This window comes from Homarus americanus, unplaced genomic scaffold, assembly GCF_018991925.1.
Source record: "Homarus americanus isolate GMGI-L3 unplaced genomic scaffold, GMGI_Hamer_2.0 scaffold36970, whole genome shotgun sequence".
NCBI lineage: Eukaryota > Metazoa > Arthropoda > Malacostraca > Decapoda > Nephropidae > Homarus > Homarus americanus.
In genome coordinates, this window is record NW_024740094.1 from 4,034,295 (window position 1) to 4,058,432 (window position 24,138).

At 41.1% G+C, this 24,138-nt stretch overlaps 1 protein-coding gene and 1 long non-coding RNA gene across 2 annotated transcripts in view; both read right to left on the bottom strand.

Moving 5' to 3' along the window:
- Nucleotides 1–1,552: 1,552 nt before the first annotated feature.
- Nucleotides 1,553–2,621, bottom strand: LOC121875173. The gene is made up of 2 exons (XR_006090558.1): nt 2,533–2,621; nt 1,553–2,264 (listed from the first exon to the last, which is right to left on the bottom strand). It is a non-coding gene; the product is annotated as an uncharacterized LOC121875173 (long non-coding RNA).
- A 3,555-nt stretch (nt 2,622–6,176) lies between these two features.
- LOC121875172 (telomerase reverse transcriptase-like) overlaps nt 6,177–24,138 on the bottom strand; it is a 66,163-nt gene continuing 48,201 nt past the window's right edge. The window contains exons 3-4 of the mRNA XM_042379610.1: nt 21,514–21,728; nt 6,177–9,319 (exon numbers count right to left, since the gene is read on the bottom strand). Of these exons, the coding sequence (XP_042235544.1) occupies nt 7,699–9,309 (1,611 nt within the window). The 5' untranslated portion in view covers nt 9,310–9,319; nt 21,514–21,728 and the 3' untranslated portion in view covers nt 6,177–7,698. The remainder of the gene's footprint in view (nt 9,320–21,513; nt 21,729–24,138) is intronic.

Consider the following 24,138-nt stretch of genomic DNA (forward strand, 5'->3'; position numbering starts at 1 on the left):
CAGTCTTCTCCTTGAACAGGGCTAGAGGGTACGTGTTTTTCGAATCGTTTTCAATTAAAAAAATGTTACAGCACATGTATATTTTACCTAAACTGTGCCTGAATGAATATATTCTCAGAAATAAATAGTAGTTTTGCTGAAACGTGATGTATTTCAATGTAAAATAGGATAAAATACATGACGAAAACAAAAGACTTTACCTAACCTTCCAATGTTCAAGAGATGTTACTCGTTTTTTTAATAGTTTTCGGTTAAAATACTGTTATATTACAATGATATTATATTCATACTGTGCTTGATATACTACATTCACGGAAATGTAATATTTTTGTTGAAATGACGTACGTATTACAGTGGAAAGTGATGAAAACAATGACTTTCGCTTTCTTTCGTTCAAAAGATGTTACTGTAATCGCTTTTTGAATGGTTTTCAGTTAAAAAAACTGTTGCATCACAAGTGAATTAGGATAGAATATTATTGTAATACAACAGTTTTTTAACTGAAAACCATTCGAAAAGCGATTACGGTAACATCTTTTGAACGAAAGAAAGCGAGTCATTGTTTTCGTCACTTTCCACTGTAATACTTACGTCATTTCAGCAAAATATTACATTTCCATATTCTCAGAAATAAATAGTAGTTTTGCTGAAAAATAATGCATTTCAATGTAAATTAGGATAAACTACATGAAAACAAAAGACTTTACCTAGCCTTCCGATGTTCAAGATATGTTACTCGTTTTTTTAGTAGTTTTCGGTTAAAATACTCTTATATTAGTGATATTCTATTCATACTGTGCTTGATATAATATTCACAGAAATGTAATATTTTTGCAATTACAATGCTGATGTCAACACAAGCGTGGTTACAGCGAGACTGACTGAGTGAGGGAGAGCTATGGGTGTGTGTGTGTGAGGTTGCGGGAGCGGGCGGTGTCCCGTGTTCGGTGCCGCGCGCGAGTTGAATGTACTTCAATTACTTCCTTGTATAGAATATTCCTCAGGCGGGGCAGTCCGCGTACTTGCAAATCCGTGTATTATAAACCCGCGTATGTTAAGGGCCGACTGTATAAACATTATAGAGTTTGCACAAAAGATAAAATTTTTAGTCCTTTTGTGTGGTAGTACATTTAAGTACAGGTTTTTCAACTCGAATTTCTGGGTAGATAAACGTTATTTTCTAAATTTATTTTTACTAATTTACATGCACACACCATCCTAAATACATATTGTGAAAAAAGTAAAAGAAATAATTGTCCTAAGGACAAACCTGTACTCAAATGTTGTGTTGTCAAAGTAATAGAAACAATTGAGACCCTGCTATTGTGTGTAAATGAGGCACAAAGTCAGATCAGCAACCTGGGACTTGGTCACATTTTTTTGTGATGCCATATAGCAGCAGGGTCTACCATTAGACAACATATTATGCTTCCAATATCTTCCCCGGTGGTAGTACCTCCCTGTTTGATAGCTGCCTACTACCTACCACCTGTAATGGTAATCATTAATCACTCATGTGTCCAAGGTTTGATACTTAATATAATCAACAGTATAAAAGTTAGCATACAAAATTTATTTCTTCAACTTCACATGAGATCTATAATTACAGTAGTAATATAGTAAATCTTTTATACAATAATCATTCCCAACACCACATAAGCTACAGTACAACAGTGAATTTTTACCTACAGAGGACCTTTTCAATTAGTTCATTACAGTTACTGTTATTCTCAATATCTACAATAATGATTTTCAAAGTTGACTTCACAGATTGCTCTGAATATGGAAGACAATTCCAATCAGACCACCTTAAAATGCATTGTTCACTATTCAGTTTAAAAGATAATATACAAAATTTATTTCTTCAACTACACATGAGATCTATAATTACAGTAGTAATATAGTAAATCTTTTATACAATAATCATTCCCAACACCACATAAGCTACAGTACAACAGTGAATTTTTACCTACAGAGGACCTTTTCAATTAGTTCATTACAGTTACTGTTATTCTCAATATCTACAATAATGATTTTCAAAGTTGACTTCACAGATTGCTCTGAATATGGAAGACAATTCCAATCAGACCACCTTAAAATGCATTGTTCACTATTCAGTTTAAAAGATAATATACAAAATTTATTTCTTCAACTACACATGAGATCTATAATTACAGTAGTAATATAGTAATTCTTTTATACAATAATCATTCCCAACACCACATAAGCTACAGTACAACAGTGAATTTTTACCTACAGAGGACCTTTTCAATTAGTTCATTACAGTTACTGTTATTCTCAATATCTACAATAATGATTTTCAAAGTTGACTTCACAGATTGCTCTGAATATGGAAGACAATTCCAATCAGACCCAAATGCATTGTTCACTATTCAGTTTAAAAGATAATATACAAAATTTATTTCTTCAACTACACGAGATCTATAATTACAGTAGTAATATAGTAATTCTTTTATAATAATCATTCCCCACATAAGCTACAGTACAACAGTGAATTTTACCTACAGAGACCTTTTCAATTAGTTCATTACAGTTACTGTTATTCTCAATATCTACAATAATGATTTTCAAAGTTGACTTCACAGATTGCTCTGAATATGACAATTCCAATCAGACCACCTTAAAATGCATTGTTCACTATTCAGTTTAAAAGATAATATCAAATTTATTTCTTCAACTACACATGAGATCTATAATTACAGTAGTAATATAGTAAATCTTTATACAATAATCATTCCCAACACCACATAAGCTACAGTACAACAGTGTTTTACCTACAGAGGACCTTTCAATTAGTTCATACAGTTACTGTTATTCTCAATATCTACAATAATGATTTTCAAAGTTGACTTCACAGATTGCTCTGAATATGGAAGACAATTCCAATCAGACCACCTTAAAATGCATTGTTCACTATTCAGTTTAAAAGATAATATACAAAATTTATTTCTTCAACTACACATGAGATCTATAATTACAGTAGTAATATAGTAATTCTTTTATACAATAATCATTCCCAACACCACATAAGCTACAGTACAGTCAGCCAAAAAAGTCGTGTCTGAGTTCCGAACCCCGTAAATATTCGAGCAGGTGGTTAGGAAGCAGCAGGGATAGTTTGGGAAGGTTGGTAACTGTGAGTTGGGGTATGGGTTGACAAGGACCATACTGTGTGGGAGGTTAGTAGTGGGGGTGGAGGTAGGGTAGTGGAGGATGTGAATGCTGTAGTTATTGTTAATAATGTAGTATAGTATTTTATCGCAATGTAAAGGAATTAATGTGATATTACACATGATGTAACATCTGTAATATATATTGAAATGTATCGTCAACATAACAATCCTTATAACATGTAGAAGCGTCAGCAATGACCAACCTACTTCTCGCCCCTGCACAGTCCTACACACTCCCTCCCCGGTAGCAGGAGTGGAGAACTTATCACGTAATTAACCCTCCCTCCCGGGTAGCAAGAGTGGAGAACTTATCACGTAATTAACATCGGAATGAAAGACAAGCTGTGTTTTTACTGTATGTTTACTCCCTAACAAAACAGGATATACAGACCATGTCTGGTATTACATGGAGGCATCTGTATTATATATATATATTGGTATACTGTTTTAATAACCAGAAGCGGTTATACTGCTTGTTACCAGTAATATGTTGGTAATGTGAGGTGGGTGTGGGAAGGTGGATATATATATCACCCACAGGTATGAGCTGAGGCATTGTGACGCCTCTACAAACTCAGAGCACGTCGACATATGGACAGCGAAAGGCAATATGACTCACCTACCGTAAATATCGTATATGTTTGCTGATATTTTGAGTGATGTTCCGTGCAAAATGTTAATTAACCTTTTACTGAATGTGATATGTTATAAATTAATACACACACACACATATATATTTACCTACTTGTGGTTATATCATTCTGTAATGTTGAGTCACTCTTGTACCTCAAGACCAAACATTATACTTAATTACTGTTGACATATATATATATATATATATATATATATATATATATATATATATATATATATATATATATATATGTGTGTGTGTGTGTGTGTGTGTGTATTAATTCTATAACATATCACATTCAGTAAAAAGGTTAATTAACATTTTGCACGGAACATCACTCAAAATATCAGCAAACATATACGATATTTTACGGTAGTTGTGAGTCATATCTTGCCTTTCGCTGTCCATATGTCGACGTGCCTCTGAGTTTGTAGAGTGCGTTCGTCAATGCCTCAGCTCATACCTGTGGGTGATATATATATCCACCTTCCCACACCCCACCTCACATTACCAACATATTACTGGTAACAAGCAGTATAACCGCTTCCTGGTTATTAAAACAGTATACCAATATATATATATAATACAGATGCCTCCATGTAATACCAGACATGGTCTGTATATCCTGTTTTGTTAGGGGAGTAAACATACAGTAAAAACACAGCGCTCTGTCTTTCATTCCGATGTTAATTACGTGATAAGTTCTCCACTCCTTGCTACCCGGGGGAGGGAGTGTGGTGGACGGTGGGCAGGGGGCGGGTAGGGACAGTGGGCAGGGGTAGGGACGGTGGGCGGGGTAGGACGGTGGGCAGGGGGGGGAGTGGGCAGGGGCGGGGTAGGACGGGGGCAGGGGCGGGTAGGACGGTGGGCAGGGGCGGGTAGGACGGGGCGGGGTAGGATGGGGGGCAGGGGGTGGGGTAGGACGCTGGGCAGGGGGCGTAGGACGGTGGGCAGGGGCGGGGTAGAGTGGGCAGGGCGGGTAGGACGGGGCAGGGGCGGGGTAGGGACGGTGGGCAGGGGGCGGGGTAGGACGGTGGGCAGGGGCGGGTAGGACGGTGGGCAGGGTAGGACGGTGGGCAGGGTAGGACGGTGGCAGGGGCGGGTAGACGGTGGGCAGGGGGCGGTAGGACGGTGGGCAGGGGCGGGTAGGACGGTGGCAGGGGGCGGGTAGGACGGTGGGCAGGGGGCGGGTAGGACGGGGTGGGGAAGCGGGTGAGGACGGTGGGGGGCGGGTAGGACGGTGGGCAGGGGGCATGGGTAGGGACGGTGGGCAGGGGGGCGGGGTAGGACGGTGGCAGGGGCGGGCAGGACGGTGGGCAGGGGGCGGGAGACTGTGGGCAGGGGCGGGCAGGACGTGGGCAGGGGGCGGGAGGACGGGCAGGGGCGGGTAGGACGGTGGGCAGGGGCGGGTAGGACGGGCAGGGGGGCGGGTAGGACGGTGGGCAGGGGCGGGTGGGACGGTGGGCAGGGGGCGGGAGGACGGTAGGGCGGCAGGGACGGTGGGAGGGGGGCGGGTGAGGACCTGTGGGCAGGGGCGGGTAGGACGGTGCAGGGGCGGGTAGGACGGTGGGCAGGGGCGGGCAGGACTGTGGGCAGGGGTAGGACGGTGGGCAGGGGGCAGGGCAGAGGACCGGGGAGCAGGGGCTGGGCAGGACGGGCAGGGGCAGGAGAGGTGGGCAGGGGCGGGTAGGACGTGGGCAGGGGGCGGGCAGGACGGTGGGCAGGAGGCGGGGTAGAGACGGTGGGCAGAGTAGGTGGGACGTTAGACGGGGACAGGTGGGAAGGTGGGCAGGGAGACTGGGAGTGGGAAGGTGGGCAGGGGCAGGGTAGGAAGGTGGGCTGGGGCAGGGGGTAGGATGGTGGGCAGGGGGGCAGGGGTGGGATGGTGGGCAGGGGGGCAGGGGGGTGGGATGGTGGGCAGGGGTGGGATGGTGGGCAGGGGACAGGGGTGGGATGGTGGGCAGGGGGGCAGGGGTGGGATGGTGGGCTCAGGGAGGTGGGGCCCGATTGGGCAGGGGGGCGGGGAGGTAGAGACGGTGGGCAGGGGGGCGGGGTAGCACGTTGTCATTGCTGACGCTTCTTACATGTTATAGGATTGTTTTATGTTGACGATACATTTCAATATATATTACAGATGTTACATCATGTGTAATATCACAATTGGCACCTTTACATTGCGATAAAATACTATACTACATTATTAACAATAACTACAGCATTCACATCCTCCACTACCCTACCTCCACCCCCACTACTAACCTCCCACACAGTATGGTCCTTGTCAACCCATACCCCAACTCACAGTTACCAACCTTCCCAAACTATCCCTGCTGCTTCGACCTACCTGCTCGAATATTTACGGGGTTCGGAACTCACACGACTTTTTAGACTGACTGTACGACTGTGAATTTTTACCTAAAGCGGACCTTTTCAATTAGTTCATTACAGTTACTGATATTCACAATATCTAAAATGATGGATTTTCTAAGTTGACTTCACAGATTGCTCTGAGTATGGAAGACAATTCCAATCGGACCACCTTAAAATGCATTGTTCACTGTTCACAGATGGCCCTAGGAAGTAAACCCAAAAATTATTCCATCCAGGCCTACTACATGCACTCACACACAGTCTTGGGTATAGGATGTAGAACTTTCCACAAAACTGTCTACAGCAAGTTGTGTTCACTTCTCATATAAATAAAATAAAATTTATATTTACATAGCATCACAAGCAGGAACACTCAATAACAGTTGTGGACCAATTGGTCAGTTCAGTGTTGCTCACAGACTGTGGAAATGTAGGATGATAACTAAAGTACCATTCATTAAAAATTTATAGCATACTCTACTGAACAAATGTTTCTCGACATAGTATAATCCCCTTAAACTCAGTTAATATTAATGATCGGTAAAAGAGGATACTAGGTATTAGGGAGTCCCATATAACCTTAAACATAGTAAATAGTGGTGATGTAAATGGATTTTTACACAGAATAAAAAAGTTTTTCCGGAAAAAAATAATTAAAGTTTTTTTCTGAATAGAATTGAAAAGTTCTGTATCTGTCATTCTCTCTCTTGAAATTGTGTAATTACTTATATAATTGGATTCTGTTATTCTTTTCCTGAAATTGTTTGTCTTTAATAATAATGATAGATTATTTTAGACAAAAAATATATTTTGAATCTATTAAAATACTTTAATGAAAAGTATAGTAAATATATCTGAAAATAATGCTAATGATTGTACAACACCATTGCAAAATACAGTACTTTTCAGTCCTACTTTTGACAATAGTTATTGTGAATTAATGAAAATAAATGAGTAAATCATTTAAGAACACTATAATGATATACAGTATCTTACTGGAAGCAACTCAAAATGTAAATTTACGAGACTACAGAAATGACGGAAAATTCATAAAAAAATAATAAATAGAAAATTCCGCCCAACATAAAACACCCCCCCCCCCCTTTTTCACACCTTTAGTAAGTAAGCTTGTATAATTAAGTGCACAGAATCAGAGTTTGACATAATGAACCAAGAACATCTCTAACTAATGAATCCTAAGACAAAGACACAATGGTAGGAACACAATATGTATGGCTGCAGTAGTAAGCAGGCACATTCTGTAGGAGTGACTCAGTGAGCCCTCTCCTTGCCTTGTCTATGGGTGCTGGCACAGGGCACTAATTGGTAAGCCAAGAACTAAGTTCAAAGATTGGCCCAGCTTACATTTGACTGGTTAATACAAATGATTCGAAGAAGTGAGCCATTCAAAGCAATAAAACACAAAAGTAAAGAGCACACAAAATATATAAATCATAATATGCAAAATTAGTATGAGTATCTATGTATGGGCATAAATATCTAAAGTAGCAAATTTGGCAAGAATACAGATTGGTCATGGGGCACTGCTTGTCGTAACATTCTTAGGTAGCCCTCCAAATAACATCTAATTTGTACCCATGTTGAAAACAGTGTGTTTCGAAGCATCCAATAAACACCACTTATATAGGCCACCAAAATTACCTCTTTACATAGATACAATTCTGCATTGACACATTCGAACGTTTTTTCTACACGTTTGAACATTTGTTTTCCTACTTTAAGAACAGTTTTAGCAACAATTTCACCATTTACAGGCCCTCTTGGAACAAGCACAACATTCCACAATGGAATAAGCCTTGCCCCAGCCATTACACCAGTACGCCAGACATTTTTTACAATGCCTGTATGTGTGGTGTATGCCGGATTAAGCACTTCCAAAGTTAGACGTGCTGCGCTTACTTGTCTCAGGCGAGTTTCAACAAATTTATCAGGTTCATCACGACAGTTTAATGTTAAAGTGTACCTTGGATATCTATTTGCCAAGCTACAGACATTTACAAATAACTGTCTTGAGTGTAAACATACAACCACTCCATTAAAAACGGTGCGCTGTTTATATCTTTCAAGCACATTGTGAGATGTTTTTGCCTCATTAATAATGCAATTAAATTCTGGTATACCAGACTGAATTCTACCCAAGAATTTTTCTGCCTCTTTATGAAGGACAGAAACAAATAGGATATCATCTGCCTTCTTTACTAACATACTGGTTTCATTGCTGTAATCATCAAAATATGTCTCCAACATTGTGCTATAATACAAATCACTGAGATGAAAAGATAACTTGCCACCTTGAGCTAACCCACAAATTAATGAAAAATAATTTTTTCCTTCTCTAAAGAATTGGTTCATTACATAATCTTTTATCTTATAAAAAATCCTTCGAGGATTAATGATTAATTGTCTATTTAATAGACTGAAACCCTTTCTCCTCATAAGTTCTTCTTCGTTTTCTCTCTTATTTTCTAAGGGTATATATTTTTTCCTAACATTTCTCCCCATCTCGCACATGTATTGTTCAAACTGAAGAGTTTGTGGTAATTCTTCTATTTGTTCCCACAACAACTCCAATAGTTTTTCATGGGATATGGAATCAAATGCCCCTTTTATGTCTGTACGGACATAATATAGAGGGCTGGAGACTGAAATTTCTTCCAGTTTTGTTACATAGCTTTGCCATGCATCTGCAAATGATAAGGAAAAGGTATTATATTTCCTTTTCCTTATCAAATGCTCAACCAACAATCGAGAGCGAGTTAACTCTTCATTACTTAGACATCCATTCCCTATTGCAATCAGAGGTCTTACACCTTTTCCTTTTGGTATAAACCTGATCAATGGTGTTTTAGGAAAACAGTAACGGCTCTCTCTAGGTTCAATTTTTACATTTTTTTTTGACAGACTACCCATTGCAACTGTTTTCTTACGCTGCCATTCATTTTTTTTAAAATAAAATACCTGAAAACCATAGTTAGGGTATTGACCCTCTGTTATATAGTAACAGCTTTTCAAAACAAAGAGGATAATTTTTTCAACTACCCAATGAAAAAATTTTTCTATAATCAACTTTGAGTCCTTAGGACGAAGCATTTTAGTCCACCTGAAACAAAAGAAAAGAAAGAATTAATAATCATTATGTAAAGTAGACCCTTGCCATTTGCGAGTTTGTGATTCGCGGTAAGCAGATGGTCGCTCTGGTAGCTAGCTTGCAAGCCCTTTCCCGCAGCAAGAGTCACCCCACACAGCATCTCGTGTTGTACTCTCAAAGCTTTAATGTTTCTGTGTGAAATGGACCCTAAAAGACTGCCTAGTGTCAGTGCTAGTATTGCTAGTGAAGTGAAATGTAAAAGGCAGAAGTCAGTGATGACCCTGACAAAGTTTTATTATTAGGTAAGTTAAAAGAGCAGATGCGTGCTGCCGCAGCTGGTCAGTTGTTTGATATACTGTAGGTATACAGTAGTGCACTTAGTATAAGTTGCTATTCACAGTTTTGCCAATTCACGCCATTTCTTGGAACCTATCCCTCGCGAATGGCAAGGGTCTACAGTACTGGACAATTATATCTTTAAAAAAAGCTTTATTGGACAGCAATTGCTCACGGGACTGGGATATTTATGTAGCAGAACCTCGATAAATCTGACTCATTGGGGCAGACCGCCAGTCCAAAAAATTTGAAAGTTCTAAAAATGTTGCACTTCAACAATTAAGGTCTTCAAGTGTATCACAAGGTTATTAAAACTGTTACATCAATAATAATAAAAAATGAAACAGAACTCTCTGGGTTGAAAATCAGACATAAGACTGGTTGTAAACTGTTTTCACTGAGATGATTGTTATTTACTGTAAAGTATTACAGTATATGTAAAGTTATATGTAAGTAACCACAGAATTTGTCTTATGAATAAAGAGAAAACTTTATATTGTACAGTATTATAAAGATAAAATAGGAATAAATAAGTACTGTATGTGAAAAATGAGTGTATATCTGCAAGCACCAGGCAGAGGGGGGTAGCTCGTTGGGTGACTCCCTTCCCTTCCCTTCTCTCCCCGATTCCTTTAACACATCTTTATGAAATTTCACCATAATCCATTTGGTGCCAGATTGATAAATACTGTATAGTACTGTATTATCTTATGAGAATCAACTTTCCCCAAAAAGGAATCCCACACTCAACTTGAGTCATTTGTTTACAAAGGGCAACTAGCTGATCGGATTAGCTCCTTCACCACTCATACTTACCACAATGTCTGTCTTCAACACTTAGTAAATTAGTACAGTATTGTAGTGTATTTATCATCACTTAATAAGTAATACTGAAGTGTACAGTATTATGCATTTGCATATACCCAGGTTTATTCAATAATCAGTTAAGTGCACAAATAGCCAAACTGAGCCATCATTTATCACTCAAAGGTAGCAAATAATGCTGCTAGGAAAGTATCCCCATATCATATAAAATACAGTGTGTTATAGTGACCCCTGTTGTACGCTAATATGCTGAAAGCTTTCACACAATTGCATTCTGTATGACTACCTTCTAATACAGCCCCCCCCCCCCAAAATTCGCGGTCCTCTATTATTCGCAGATGACACCCTGGATGTACCCAAAAATGTCTGTGGATGATTTTAAAGTTGCCGGCATTTTCGCGGCCAGGAAGGGGAGTGCACAAGTGGGGATAAGGTTATACTACAGTGCATTTCAACTTAGTGACAGTGCAAAAAGGTAAGATTGGCTGGGAGTGAATACATACACTGGTTGATAATTTTAATAATGGTTGGGACTGGGCTGCTCTTATAGCATGTGTGTGTGTGTGTGTGAGCAACAACAAGAGCGCAAGACCTGACGGCATTCCTGCTGAAATTTACAGACATGGCGGTCCCCATCTGACTGAGTGCCTCCATAGCCCCTTACTCACCATATAGGCCACAAAGATCATCCCCCAGGATTGGAAAGATGCAAATATCAAAACAATTTATAAGAATAAAGGTGACAAATCAATCTGTGGGAACAGCAGGGATATCTCCTTCCTTGTAGTTGCTGGCAAGATCTTGTCAAGTCATGCTATCAAGAGTTATCCAACACCTAAAGGAGAAAAATCTTCCTGAATCCCAATGTGGATTCAGGAAGGATCGTAGTACAATAAACATGATCTTCGCAGCTTGGCAAATTCAAGAAAAGAGTCGAGAGCAAAATGTAGACCTTTACACCACCTTCATTGACCTCTCCAAAGCTTTCGACACAGTAAACAGAGAACTTTTGTGGACTATGTTGGAGAGGGTCGGTGTACCACCGAGATTTTTAAACATCCTCCGCCAGATTCATGATTGATTGCAAGCCCGGGTACTTGTGGGTGGTGTGCAGTCAGAACCATTTAGTGTTCAAATGGGTGTAAAACAGGGCTGTGTGCTGACACCTGTATTGTTTAACATCTTTTTGCTGGCTGTAGCACAACTCTCACACAATGCCCTTGGGCCTGATGCAGGTATGGGCATACGGTACCGTCTTGACAGTAGCCTTTTTAATATTAGACATCTGGAAGCCTACACAAAGACCTTAACAACTCAGGTCATAGAACTACAGTATGCAGATGACTGTGCAATAATGACACCTAACAGAGAATCTATGCAATGTGCACTGGACGTGATCTCAGGTATTTACAGCTCGCTTGGTTTGCAAATTAATACCCAGAAGACTGAAATTTTTGTCCAGCCCAATGTTCCACCAATAGAGGCACACAATTACACATTAATGGAGATCTTAACAAAATAGTAAACCAGTTTAGGTACTGGTAGCACTCTCACACCCACCTGCTCACTGGATATGGAAATTCAAACCAGAATCTTTCTAAACAATGACCTCAAATACGGAACGAAGACTGCAGTTTATCTAGCGGTCTGTACAGATATATCTACATTATTATATGCCTCAGAAACCTGGACACCCTAAAGACACCATATCCAAATGCTGGAAAACTTCCACACTAGCTGCCTTAAGCATATCTTTGGAATATCCTGGGAAGATAAGAGTGACCCATGAAGAATTACATCGTCGCTCAAACACGACCAGCATTGAAACCATGCTAACCAAAAGACACTTGCGCTGGCTTGGACAAGTTATTGGAATGCCAGACCACCAGCTTCCAAGACAAATATTATATGGCAAGCTCTTACAAGGAAACCGCTCGGCGGCAGGACAGAAAAAAAAAAAAGAAGAGATATTTGGACCACTCTAAAACTCTGCTCAAGTGCTGTAATATCCAACCAAATTCACCAGAGCAACTAGCCTTAGACCATTCCTTATGGTGCTCAACATACCATAGAGGAGCGGAAACAAACCAAAAGAGAGCTAATAAACGAGCCCAACGACATCAGAGGGCTCAAAGCATAATTCCTCTCAATGAACAACATCCCTGTCACCTATGCAACAAGAACTGCACACCAGGATTGGACTTTATAGTCATCTACGGTGGCATCACAGGAATAACACATAACTCATCAATCATCACATCTGGAGCAACGTCGTCATCGACTTCGATTGACTGCCATAAGCAAGCAAGCAGAGTATGTGTGTGTGAGCGTGGCATGGCTTGGGTCACCGCGTTGGTACAGCACCCCGCAGTAGAGTGCTTAGTTGGTGTTTGGCTGTCATTGTATCCGCAACTGATCGCGCTGGGTACTGACATTATTTTCGTATTTAATTGACTTAAGAATGACTGGAAAATGTAGAGGTGACAGTGCTAGTAGTGCTCAGAAGAAAAGGAGACAGTCAATTACTATTGAGATGAAAATGAAGATGATAATGCAGCATGAAAATGGAAAAACTGTAGCAACAATTTCACGTGACCTAGGCTTCTCGCACTCGACCATATCCACTATTCTGAAAGACAAGGAACGTATTCGTGAAGTAGTGAAAGGATCGGCACCTATAAAGCCAACTATAATAACGAAGAAAAGACAAGGTCCCATTCACGAGATGGAAAATTATTGGTGATATGGATGGAAGACCAGATACAGAAGCATGTACCCTTAAACCTTCTAACCTTACAGGCTAAGGCAAGAAGCCTGTTCGAAAGCCTGAACGAGCAGGCAGATGAGTGTGAGCAAACCTTCATAGCAAGTCATGGGTGGTTTAACAGATTTAAGAACCACTACAGTTTACATAATGTTTAGGCGAGTGGAGAGGCAGCTAGTGCTGATGTTGTTGCTGCCAAAGATTTTAAGGAGGAGCTAGATCATGTGACCGTGGAAGGAAATTATTTCCCTGAGCAAATATTCAATGTGGATGAAACTGGATTATTGTGGAAGTGCATGCCTGAACAGACATACATCCACAGAGGCGAAAGCAATGCCAGGATTCAAGGCATTCAAGGACCGAATTATACTTCTGTGTGTGTGTGTGTGTGTGTGTGTGTGTGTGTGTGTGTGTGTGTGTGTGGAGGGGGGTAGCTTTCAAGATAAAGCCCTTCGTGATTTATCATTTAGAGAACCCCAGGGCTTTTAAACATGTCAGCAAGAACACACTGCCAGTGTTTTATCACAGTAACAAGAAGGCCTGGATGACCCTAGTATTGTTTGAGGATCGGTTCATGAATTGTTTCTTTCCTCGTGCCAAGGAGTATTGTCTACAACAAGGGATTGCATTCAAGATTTTGCTAATTTTGGATAATGCTCCGGGACACCCACCACACCTGAACGACATGCACCCTGCTGTTAAGGTAGTCTACATTCCACCTAACACTACTTCTGTCATCCAACCCATGGATCAAGGTGCCATCGCAGCTTTTAAAGCTAATTATTTACGTACGACCTTCGCTCAGTCTGTTGCTGCTACTGAAGGTGAGAAAATGCTCAGACAGTTTTGGAAGGACTACAACATTTTAACATGTATAAAGAATATTATTGCAGCATGGGAAGAGGTTACACAACAGTGCATGAATGGAATATGGAAGAAAGTACTGTAAATATATGTGAACAGTTTCAGAGGATTTAATGAAAATGAAGTAATTTCTGAGATTAGTAACAAGATAGTGGAGTTGGCTAAACAGCTTGAGTTAGAAATTGATAATGAAGATGCTGAACAGTTGGTTGAAAGTGTAGCAGAAGAGCCAAGTAACGAGGATCTTATTGAACTGGATGCACGGAAAATTGCTTCATCCAATTAATATAGTCTTCATGTATACCTGCAAATAGAAAATTATGGGGGCCCCGTGTGCATTCAGATGACTACATTAAAGGTAAGTGCAGTCACACTGTATCCATTCTTCATTGTTGATTACTTTTCTGTACTATATTTCATTTTAGATTTTAGATTTATTATTTTTTGCATTTCCGACTTACAACCTGGATTTGGGTCCCTAACCCTGTCGTAAGTCAGGGAGGAGCTGTACTTACGGTACATAATCTTAACCCATTTCTTAAAACCCTCTAGTATCCCGGTTAACGATACTACATACAGAATAGAAAAAAAATTTATGTAAATCAATGTAAATAGCGAGGTAAGGCAGCTTGATACTATTCATATGAAGGCAGGACTGAGACTGAGCCAGTGAGACATGCTGCATGATGCCCACGCACTTTCAACCGCATAAGAACACACAAACCATCCATCTGGACCGATGCTCGATTTTCCCTTTTTTTTTTATTATTTCTGGTGAATACAGGAGTGGTTCAGAACACCCCAGAGTCCCCAAAAAGCGAATTTCAATATATACTATACAGTCGGCCCTTAACATATGCCAGGATTAGGTAACAGAGATACCCGTGAATGTTAATAATCCATGAACTATTGCTGCCCCCCCCCAAAACCTGGCTTTCGCTTTCTTTCGTTCAAAAGATGTTACCGTAATTGCCTTTCGAATGGTTTTCAGTTAAAAAAATGTTGCATCACAAGTGAATTAGGATAGAATATTATTGTAATACAACAGTTTTTTAACTGAAACCATTTGAAAAGCGATTGCGCTAACATCTTTTGAACGAAAGAAAGCGAAAGTCATTGTTTTCGTCACTTTCCACTGTAATACGTACGTAATTTCAGCAAAAATATTACATTTCAATATTCTCAGAAATAAATAGTAGTTTTGCTGAAACAATGTATTTCAATGTAAATTAGGATAAACTACATGAAAACAAAAGACTTTACCTAACCTTTCGATGTTCAAGATATGTTACTCGTTTTTTTAATAGTTTTCGGTTAAAATACTGTTATATTAGTGATATTCTATTCATACTGTGCTCGATATAATACATTCACAGAAATGTAATATTTTTGCAACTACAATGCTGATGTCAACACAAGCGTGGTTACAGCGAGACTGACTGAGTGAGGGTTGATTTTTTTTTTTTTTGCTGCTTACAGCAGCTACTTTATTGTGCACCCCACATTCGTCCTGTGAGCGGTAGCACAAAAGGATTACAGAGTAGAGTTTACAACGGGTCATAATAATTAACCCCCGTTGTCAGGATATTATGGCACTGAATGTTACACAGTATTTTAATTACATTATTTGTTTAGTTCTATACATAAAGGGTAACTTATTCACAACTGCGTGAGTACAGGCGAGTGAGGCAGTGTGTCTGGCCTCACACTTTGTTATTCACATTTACTTGAGAAATATTCAAGCACATTGCCTATTTGGTTCTGTACATGAGAACTGAAATAGTTACTAAGTGCAAAAAAGTGGATACAATCTTAATATGTCGGCTATCTTGCCATTAGAGATGAAGTGTTGTGCCATTTCACACACAGTGTGCTTGGACCTGTCCCTAAAAGGTTCTATCTTCACACAGTCGAGGACGTAGTGTTCAAGTGTGTGGCCATATGTCTGGCCACGCACTTTACATTTAGTTTTGTTTGCATCTGCTTGAGGAACATACTGCCAAAGGTACTTATATCCTAACCTTAATCTAGTGGACTGTAGTTGAGTGAGGGTGACAACGTGCTATGTGTGTGTGAGGTAGTGGGAGCGGGCGGTGTGCAGTGTTCGGTGCCGCGCGCGATTTGAATGTACTTCAATGTATAGAATATTCCTCCGGCGGGGTAATTCGCGTATTTGCGAATCCGTGAATGCTAAACCCGAGTATGTGAAGGGCCGACTCTGTGTGTGTGTGTGTGTGTGTGTGTAATAATAATAATACAGTGGCCCCTCGGTTAACGAACTCAATCCGTTCCAGAAGGTTGTTCGTTAACCGAAACGTTCGTTAACCGAAACCATTGTTGCAATGGGTTTTTGGGTAATTGGTTCCAGCTCACCGAAAATTTCCTAAATTCAACAAAAATTGTAAAAAAGTTCACTTACTTTGAGGTGTGTATGTAGAAGGCTCCTGGATGATGATGATGATGATGGGATTTAGAATGGGGGTGGAGGGGAAGGAAGAAGAGAAGGCATTGGGGTGGAAGAGAAGTCACCCCATGGTGCCATTTCACCCATAAAATTTTAGCTCTCTGGTTTAATTCAAGATTATTTTCTTTAAATCAACGCTGCACTGCATTATATATTGTCAAAATATAAAATATATTTCAAAATGACCAATAATTTGCTTGGAAACACAGAAAAAAAGCGTTTAGTTGAAGAGAGTCTCAAGCAAGATGTTACCTCCAGTGAAAACAGAGAGAGACTGACGCCTGTTTGCTGTGTTAAGAGGCTGGATGCCGCGCATTAAACTAGTCACTTTACCTTCAATTTTGTTCAATAATTGTTAAAATGACTAAAAAATTGAATATTAAACTTTTAAAATTATTGAATAGTATAAACTGCTTGATATTTACAAAAATAGTAAGGAATTTAAGCCCTAGAACCGATTAATGTATTGGCGGACTGATACTAAAGCTGGTTGCCCGGTCAGTGCAAGCGAAAACATGTTGAGGTCGGTTCGTAAGAAGTTCGTTAAGCGAATTTTTTTTCGTTAACCGAATTGAAGATCCTTATGGAAGGCAGTTCGTTAATCGAAATTACGTTAACCGAGGTGTTCGTTAAACGAGGGGTCACTGTATTAATAATAATTAACGGTTTATTGAAAGAGCTTGGCAGCCAGAGACTGAAAATATACAGTTACATATTTGGGAAATGGGTTTCGAATTACAAATAATATACAAGTAACATAAGTGATACAAATAAGATATATAATAACTAGATGGGGAAAAGCTCAAACTACAGTGCATTTCAATATAGTGACAGTGCAAGGAGTAGTGTTTACTGGAAGTGAATACACTGGTTTATTACAGGTTATTGATAATTTTTACAATGGTTCGGACTGGGCTGTTCTTATAGCGATCAGTTCGTGCACGTATGGGCTGGATGCGGTTGTGGTGTCGAACAGCAATTCTCGGGCTAGGGATCTCAGGTGGTAGTAGGAGCCGGTGTCGAGGATGGTGTAGAAGCTTCTTACCAAATTTGCAGATGAGGTCGTGGTGATGGTCAGCGAGAGTCGAAAAGGGTCAGTGTTGAGCGCTTCTTGATATGTGGAGTAGGAAGGAGGAGAATAATCTTGCATGCCCTCTTTGCACTTTTTTTGGATGTACTGCTTGTGTGGCATTTAGAGGAAGAACAGGTGGGGAGGCAGGTGAGCGGGAAGTATGAATGTTGTGTAAACACTGAGAGCTGCAGGAACTCCGAGGGACTTGAGCGGAGAAGGTGGAGACGGAACTGGAGGATTTGACAACCACTGACGTGTGGTTCCAATTTAGTTTGTTGTCTATGGTGACGCTGAGGAGCTGTGAATCTACAACCTGGAGTGTGTTCGGACCTAGAGTAATGGGAAGGAGGTGGGACAATGTCGGAGGAGAGGTTGATGTGCATAACCATGGTCTTGGTATGGTTGATGGTGACATGGTTGTTGGTGCCCAGTTTGGAGACTGTTCAATAACCTGATGCTGCAGAAGGGGATAAGAATTGTTGGCGCTGATCCCAATAGTGAGTCATCGACATATTTCCAGGAGCAGGGGTTTCTTAATTTTATGATGGTATGCACACAATTAATATAAGAGAAATATCAAATATAGGTTTTTAACACTTACATTAGTAGAAAAGATGGCTGGGCACACGGGATGGGGGTTGGTTCCAGGCAGAGGGCAGATTATGGCCCTCACTTGTATCATTAGTATCACTATTCACCACAGAGGCCAGAACTCTTTGCCAAAACCCCTCAAAGTCCATATAAGTCCATATCTTACTATAATTATCACTATCACTGATCATGTTGTGGGTGGGCGGGTGAAAAACTCTGTAATGTTTGGATGATCAGTGAATCTTGTGCGCACCCTGCTCATTCGCTTACACAACATGGCGGATGGCGGAGGTTTGGATTCAAAATGGCACGGAAGGCCAGCCTTCAGAAAGGGTACGCACGCTGAAATGGACATTCGGGCTGGGCAAGGTACGCGAAACGTGAAACGCGAATGTGTGACGATAAAGCGAGGTTGACTGTATACAGTGACTTTGTTACCCAACCCTCGTTCCAGAAGGTAGTTCTTAACCGAAAAGTTAGTAACCAAACCATTGTTTCAATGGGTATTGGTTGACAGCCACTGAATTGCCTACCAACAAAATGGTAGAAAAAGTTCACTTATGGAGGTGTATGTAGAAGGCTCCTGGATGATGATGATGGGAATTACAATAGGGTGGAGGAGAAGGAAGAAGAGAAGGCATTGGGGTGGGAAGAGAAGTCACCCATGGCACCATTTCACCCATAAATTTAGTTCTCTTGGTGTATTTCAAGATTATTTTTTAAATCAACACTGCACTGCATTATATTTTCAATATGTAAAATATATTTCAAAATGACCAATAATTTGCTTGGAAACACAGGAAAAAAGCATTTAGTTGAAGAGTCTCAAGCAAGATGTTACCTCCAGTGAAAACAGAGAGACGAACGCCTGTTTGCTGTGTAAAGAGGCTGGATGCCAGACAAATTAGTAACTGCATTTTTCAATTATGTTCAATAATTGTTGAAATGACAAAAAATAATATTAAATTTAAAATATTGAATAGTATAAATTGATATTTACTAAAATAGTAAGGAATTTAAGCCTAGAAATCGATAATGTATTGGCGGACTGATACTAAGCATGATGACTGCCAGTGCAAGCGAAAACATGTTGAGGTAAGCCAGAAGAAATGTATACCGAATTTTGTTCGTTAACCGATTTTAAGAATCTTATGAAGTTCGTTAACCGGGACCACTGTACTCCTTCACTTTCAATAGCCCACGCATTTCACTCAACTAGCATCACTAGGACAATGGGCAGTCTTTGTCTATTTGGCCAAGAGATAGCCAAAGACTTGAGAGTACAGCACTAGATGCTGCGCAAGACTCATTTTGCTGCAGGAAAAGGCTTGCAAGCTTGATCATAGCCACCATCTGCTTACCGAAACGTCGAAATCGCGAATGGCAAGGGTCTACTGTACAGACATTGTTGAAATACCATACTGCAATTATCAATGGACAGTATAGGTAGTAAAAAGTGTTTAGGTGGTGAAAAGAAAAAAATTGCAGGCCTGCCAATATCCCCGATTCAGACCGACCGTGAGTAGGGGCTTTTGGGAAGTGGTGACTAGGACTGTGAGAGTGTTAAGCTATTCGGGATGAATATAGTGAAATTTATAAATAGGAGTTTGTAATAGCAGAAATTCAGTTTCAGGGTCACTAACACTGTTCATTGCTTCAGTTATTGTGATGGTGATCACTGCCAAGACTTGTTGACGAGTCTTGTATCTAGCTACAAAATACGTCGAGGATTATACCCAGTATTTCATGCTAGAGTCAAATTATACATGAGGTGTAATGAAAAATCAGGCTTAAAAAAGGTGCCAAATTATACAAGATAGGTTTGTACATGAGTATATACAGTATGGTATATGTTTACTATCCACAATGCATTATCATCCATCCATAACATCTTGAGAGTAACTGAGTTAGAACACCATATGGCCATCAGGGCTTACTGTATCTATTAAAACAAGGACAATTTTTTTTTGTTTATACCTGTATTGTATTTTTCAGTTTAGTTTATATATCTCTATTTTTTGGGGGGGTTATTTTGAGTTTTGAATTTTGACAATGACTCAGTGGTCATGTGGTCTATCTTTGAGTTTGAATTTGTACAGGTCAAAAATGGATACAGTAGTCTTGGTTTCGGGTCAATTAAAACCTGTGAGGTCTCAGTAAAACAGAAACAGTAAAACGAAATAAAAGAAATATGGGATTAATTGAAAGAGAGACTACAACTTCCAGACTACCCTTTTTCCGACACAATATGTAATGTAGTAAAAATAACATCTTAATTTTATGATGGTATGCACAATACACATTTAGAAATATCAATAATAGGTTTTAACATACGTAGAAGAGATGAAGGGTACACGGGGATGGGGAGTTGGTTTCAAGGCAGAGGAGATTATTGGCCCACCTGTATCACTATTCACACAGAGGCGTAGGTCTTTGTCAACCAAAGTCCATATCCTCATTATCACTGACTGGGCATGTGGTGGGTGGCGGAGAAGAACTGATAATGTTTTGTTGATCAAGTAATTAGCGGCACCCTGCTCGCCGCTTCATGCAAAATGATATGTACCGCTGGAACTGTAATTGCCGGCCGCAGGTGCCGCAAAAATGACCAACCGCGAAAGGAAATCGCGTAAATCAAGACTTTATACAAGTCGTCAAATAAATGGTCATGGTCTATCTTTGAATTAGTACTTGTTAGTGACTGATGAATACATAATTTTTATTTTAACAAAATTTGCTTAGAGGCTCTGTTTTGGGCCAATGACCTGTGCCTGGGTTTTCACAAAAAAAAAAAAAAAAAAAAATAAAATAAAAGACTTGAATTTTGATGGTAGGGAGGGAGGGGAAGAAGGAAACCTTCCAAATAATGGACAGGGCTTGCATATATTAGTCCAATATTGACAGGATTTACTGCATCATGAAAATAATTCCAATTACTGTACACATAATTCTAATTACAACTCTACAGTACAGAGGTCCCCGACTTATTAACGAGGTTAAACTTTAAATTTACAGCAATTTATTTACCTAATGACTTATTTTTTACTTTAATTTACTGTATTTTGGCATTCTATTTCTTCTTTTTTCTTAAATTAAGTGATTTTAGATGCATATAAGGACTTAAGCAATGATATAGTAGGATTTTAAACATTATCGGTAAGTACAGTATGCACATAACATGTACTGTACTTTATTATTTATGTTATTTATTTTTACGATTAGCCCACCCGTGCACAGGAATGGAACCCGTTGACCCGAACCCCGTATCATATGAACTATCAAAATCTCACCTGATATCCTCGATGTTGATTTTTCTCAACAAGTGATCCAAGTACAACTTTGTTTATACCCGAGGATAATAGTCTTGATGATTAGTTTTATGATCCCCATGTTGTCGTGAGCCCCATATTTTCTGAGGAATAACTCTACGGACTATCCCCCAAACAGTGGCAAAAACTTCATTCCAGTCCACTGGGGTATCATCCATTACCGGGTTGCTGACATTCTGAAAGAAATTATATAACTAAGAAGGACTACAAGTAATGATACTGTAGTAGGTTAAAGGACTAAAAGATTCAAGACAAGGTTTTCAAATAAAATTTGTCAACAATTGGACAACCACAACATGAAAAGAAATACTATAAATTATATAAAATTGAGAAAAAAATATTACACAATGTAAATTAAAGTGGACTGTAAAACCTAGTGGTCGAGTAAAGCATATCTTGTAGAAACACCAGTTGCATTGATAAGAGTATAACTTCTACCCTATGGTGAAATGAGTTAACATATTCAACACATTATCCAACATAGATCAATATATGGACGTATGAAAAGTAAGTGCGTACATGTTAAAACATATTGTCATTTCTCTCCATATGAATATGAATGAAACACTTATTTTCTGTTCAATAGGTTTTACATAATACTTATGAATGTAAAACAAAAATTCTACTCACCAATGGTGGCAAAGTCTAAAATATAAGCCAATGAATATTGCGTGAGTTTTTACTCAGATGATGAAGTCATCAGGTTCAACTCTGGCTGAAGTGAGCTTACAAAGCTGTTGCTGAAACTGTTACTGAACCTGAAGTTGATGTTGAAGCTGCTTATGATGCTGAATTTGATGGTGTAGCTGAAGTTGATGGTTTAGCCTTCGATTAATAAAGCTGTCAAAAGAACCTTGCACAGTTGCTTTCTTTTCTCATTATACTATTTTATATAGAGGTCATTTGCATTTATTTAAATTTTAAGGCTTTATTCTGTTAATGGATCTACTTCAGAAATTATGTCCATTGCTTGCTCCATATAATATCCACAGACCTCTCAACCTTTTCATATCGTTTTAACACATCTAGTTTCTTGGAAACAAAACGTTTCGAGTCTGTGGGAGTCGGTTACTGCCCGGTTCCTGGTAAGCTCAGCCCAGAAACAAAGCTCTAACCAGGCTCAAATGCCCATGAAAATGGCCCATATGTATGTGTGGTGTTAGGTGGGTGAGAGTAGAGGTGTGGGTGGTGTTAGGAGGTTGTGTGGGGGCAGAGGTTGTGTGGGCAGATAGTGTGTGGGGGAGAAGCTGGCGTGTGGGTGGTGTTACGTGTGTGGGTGGTGGTGTTAGGGGTGTGGGTGGTGGTGTTGGGGTGTGGGTGGTGGTGGTGTTAGGGGGTGTGGGTGGTGGTGTTAGGGTGTGGGTGGTGGTGGTGTTAGGAGTATTGTTAGGTGGTGTGTGCAGGGTGTGTGGGGGTGGTGTGGGGTGTGAGGCGGTGGTGTTAGGGTGTGTGGGTGGTGTTTAGGAGTGTGTGGCGTGGTGGTGTTGGGGGTGTGTGGCGGTGGTGTTAGGGGTGTGGGTGGTGGTGTTAGGGTGTGAGGTGAGTGGTGTGCAGGGTGTGTTGGAGTGGTGTTAAGGGTGTGTGCATGTAGGTGTGTGGCGGTGTAGGGGTGTGTAGGTTGCTGGTGTGTGTGTGGGTGGGGTTGGGGTGTGTGGGTGGTGGGGGTGTGTGGGTGGTGGTGTTGGGGTGTGTGGGTGTGGGGTGTTAGGGGTGTGGGTGGTGGTGTTGGGGTGTGTGGGTGTGATTTGGGGGTGTGTGGGTGGTGGTGTTAGGGGGGGTGTGTGGGTGGTGGTGTTAGGGGTGTGTGGGTGGTGGTGTTAGGGGTGTGTGGAGTGGTGGTGTTAGGGTGTGTGGTGGTGTTAGGGTGTGGGTGGTGTTAGGGGTGTGGTGGTGGTGTGGGGTGTGTGTGGTGGTGGGGTGTGTGGGTGGTGGGCTAGGGGTGTGTGGTGGTGGTGTTGGGGTGTGTGGGTGGTGGTGTTGGGTGTTTGTGGGTGGTGGTGTTAGGTGTGTGTGTGGTGGTGGTGTTTGGGTGTGTGGGTGGTGTGCGTGGTGTGGGTGGTGTTGGGTGTGTGGGTGGTGGAGGGGTGTGGGTGGTGTGGGGTGCGTGTGGTGGTGGCGTGTTAGGTGGGCGGTTGGGGTGGTGTGGTAGGTGGCGATTTTGGGTGCGTGTGGGTGGGTGGCGGTGTTGGGGTGCGTGTGGGTGGGTGGCGGTGTTAGGGGTGCGTGTGGGTGGGTGGCGGTGTTGGGGTGCGTGTGGGTGGTGCGGTGTTGGGGTGCGTGTGGGTGGGTGGCGGTGTTGGGGTGTGTGGTGGGTGGCGGTGTGGGGTGCGTGTGGGTGGTGCGGTGTTGGGTGGTCGTGGGTGGGGTGGCGGTGTGGTGCGTGTGGGTGGGTAGCAGTGTGGGGTGCGTGTGGTGGTGTGGCGGTGTTGGGGAGTCTGTGTGGGTGGGTGGCGGTGTTAGGTGCGTGTGGGTGGGTGGCGGTGTTGGAGGTGCGTGTGGGTGGGTGGCGGTGTGGGTGCGTGTGGGTGGGTGGCGGTGTTGGGTGCGTGTGGGTGGGTGGTGTGGGTGTGCGTGTGGGTGGGTGGC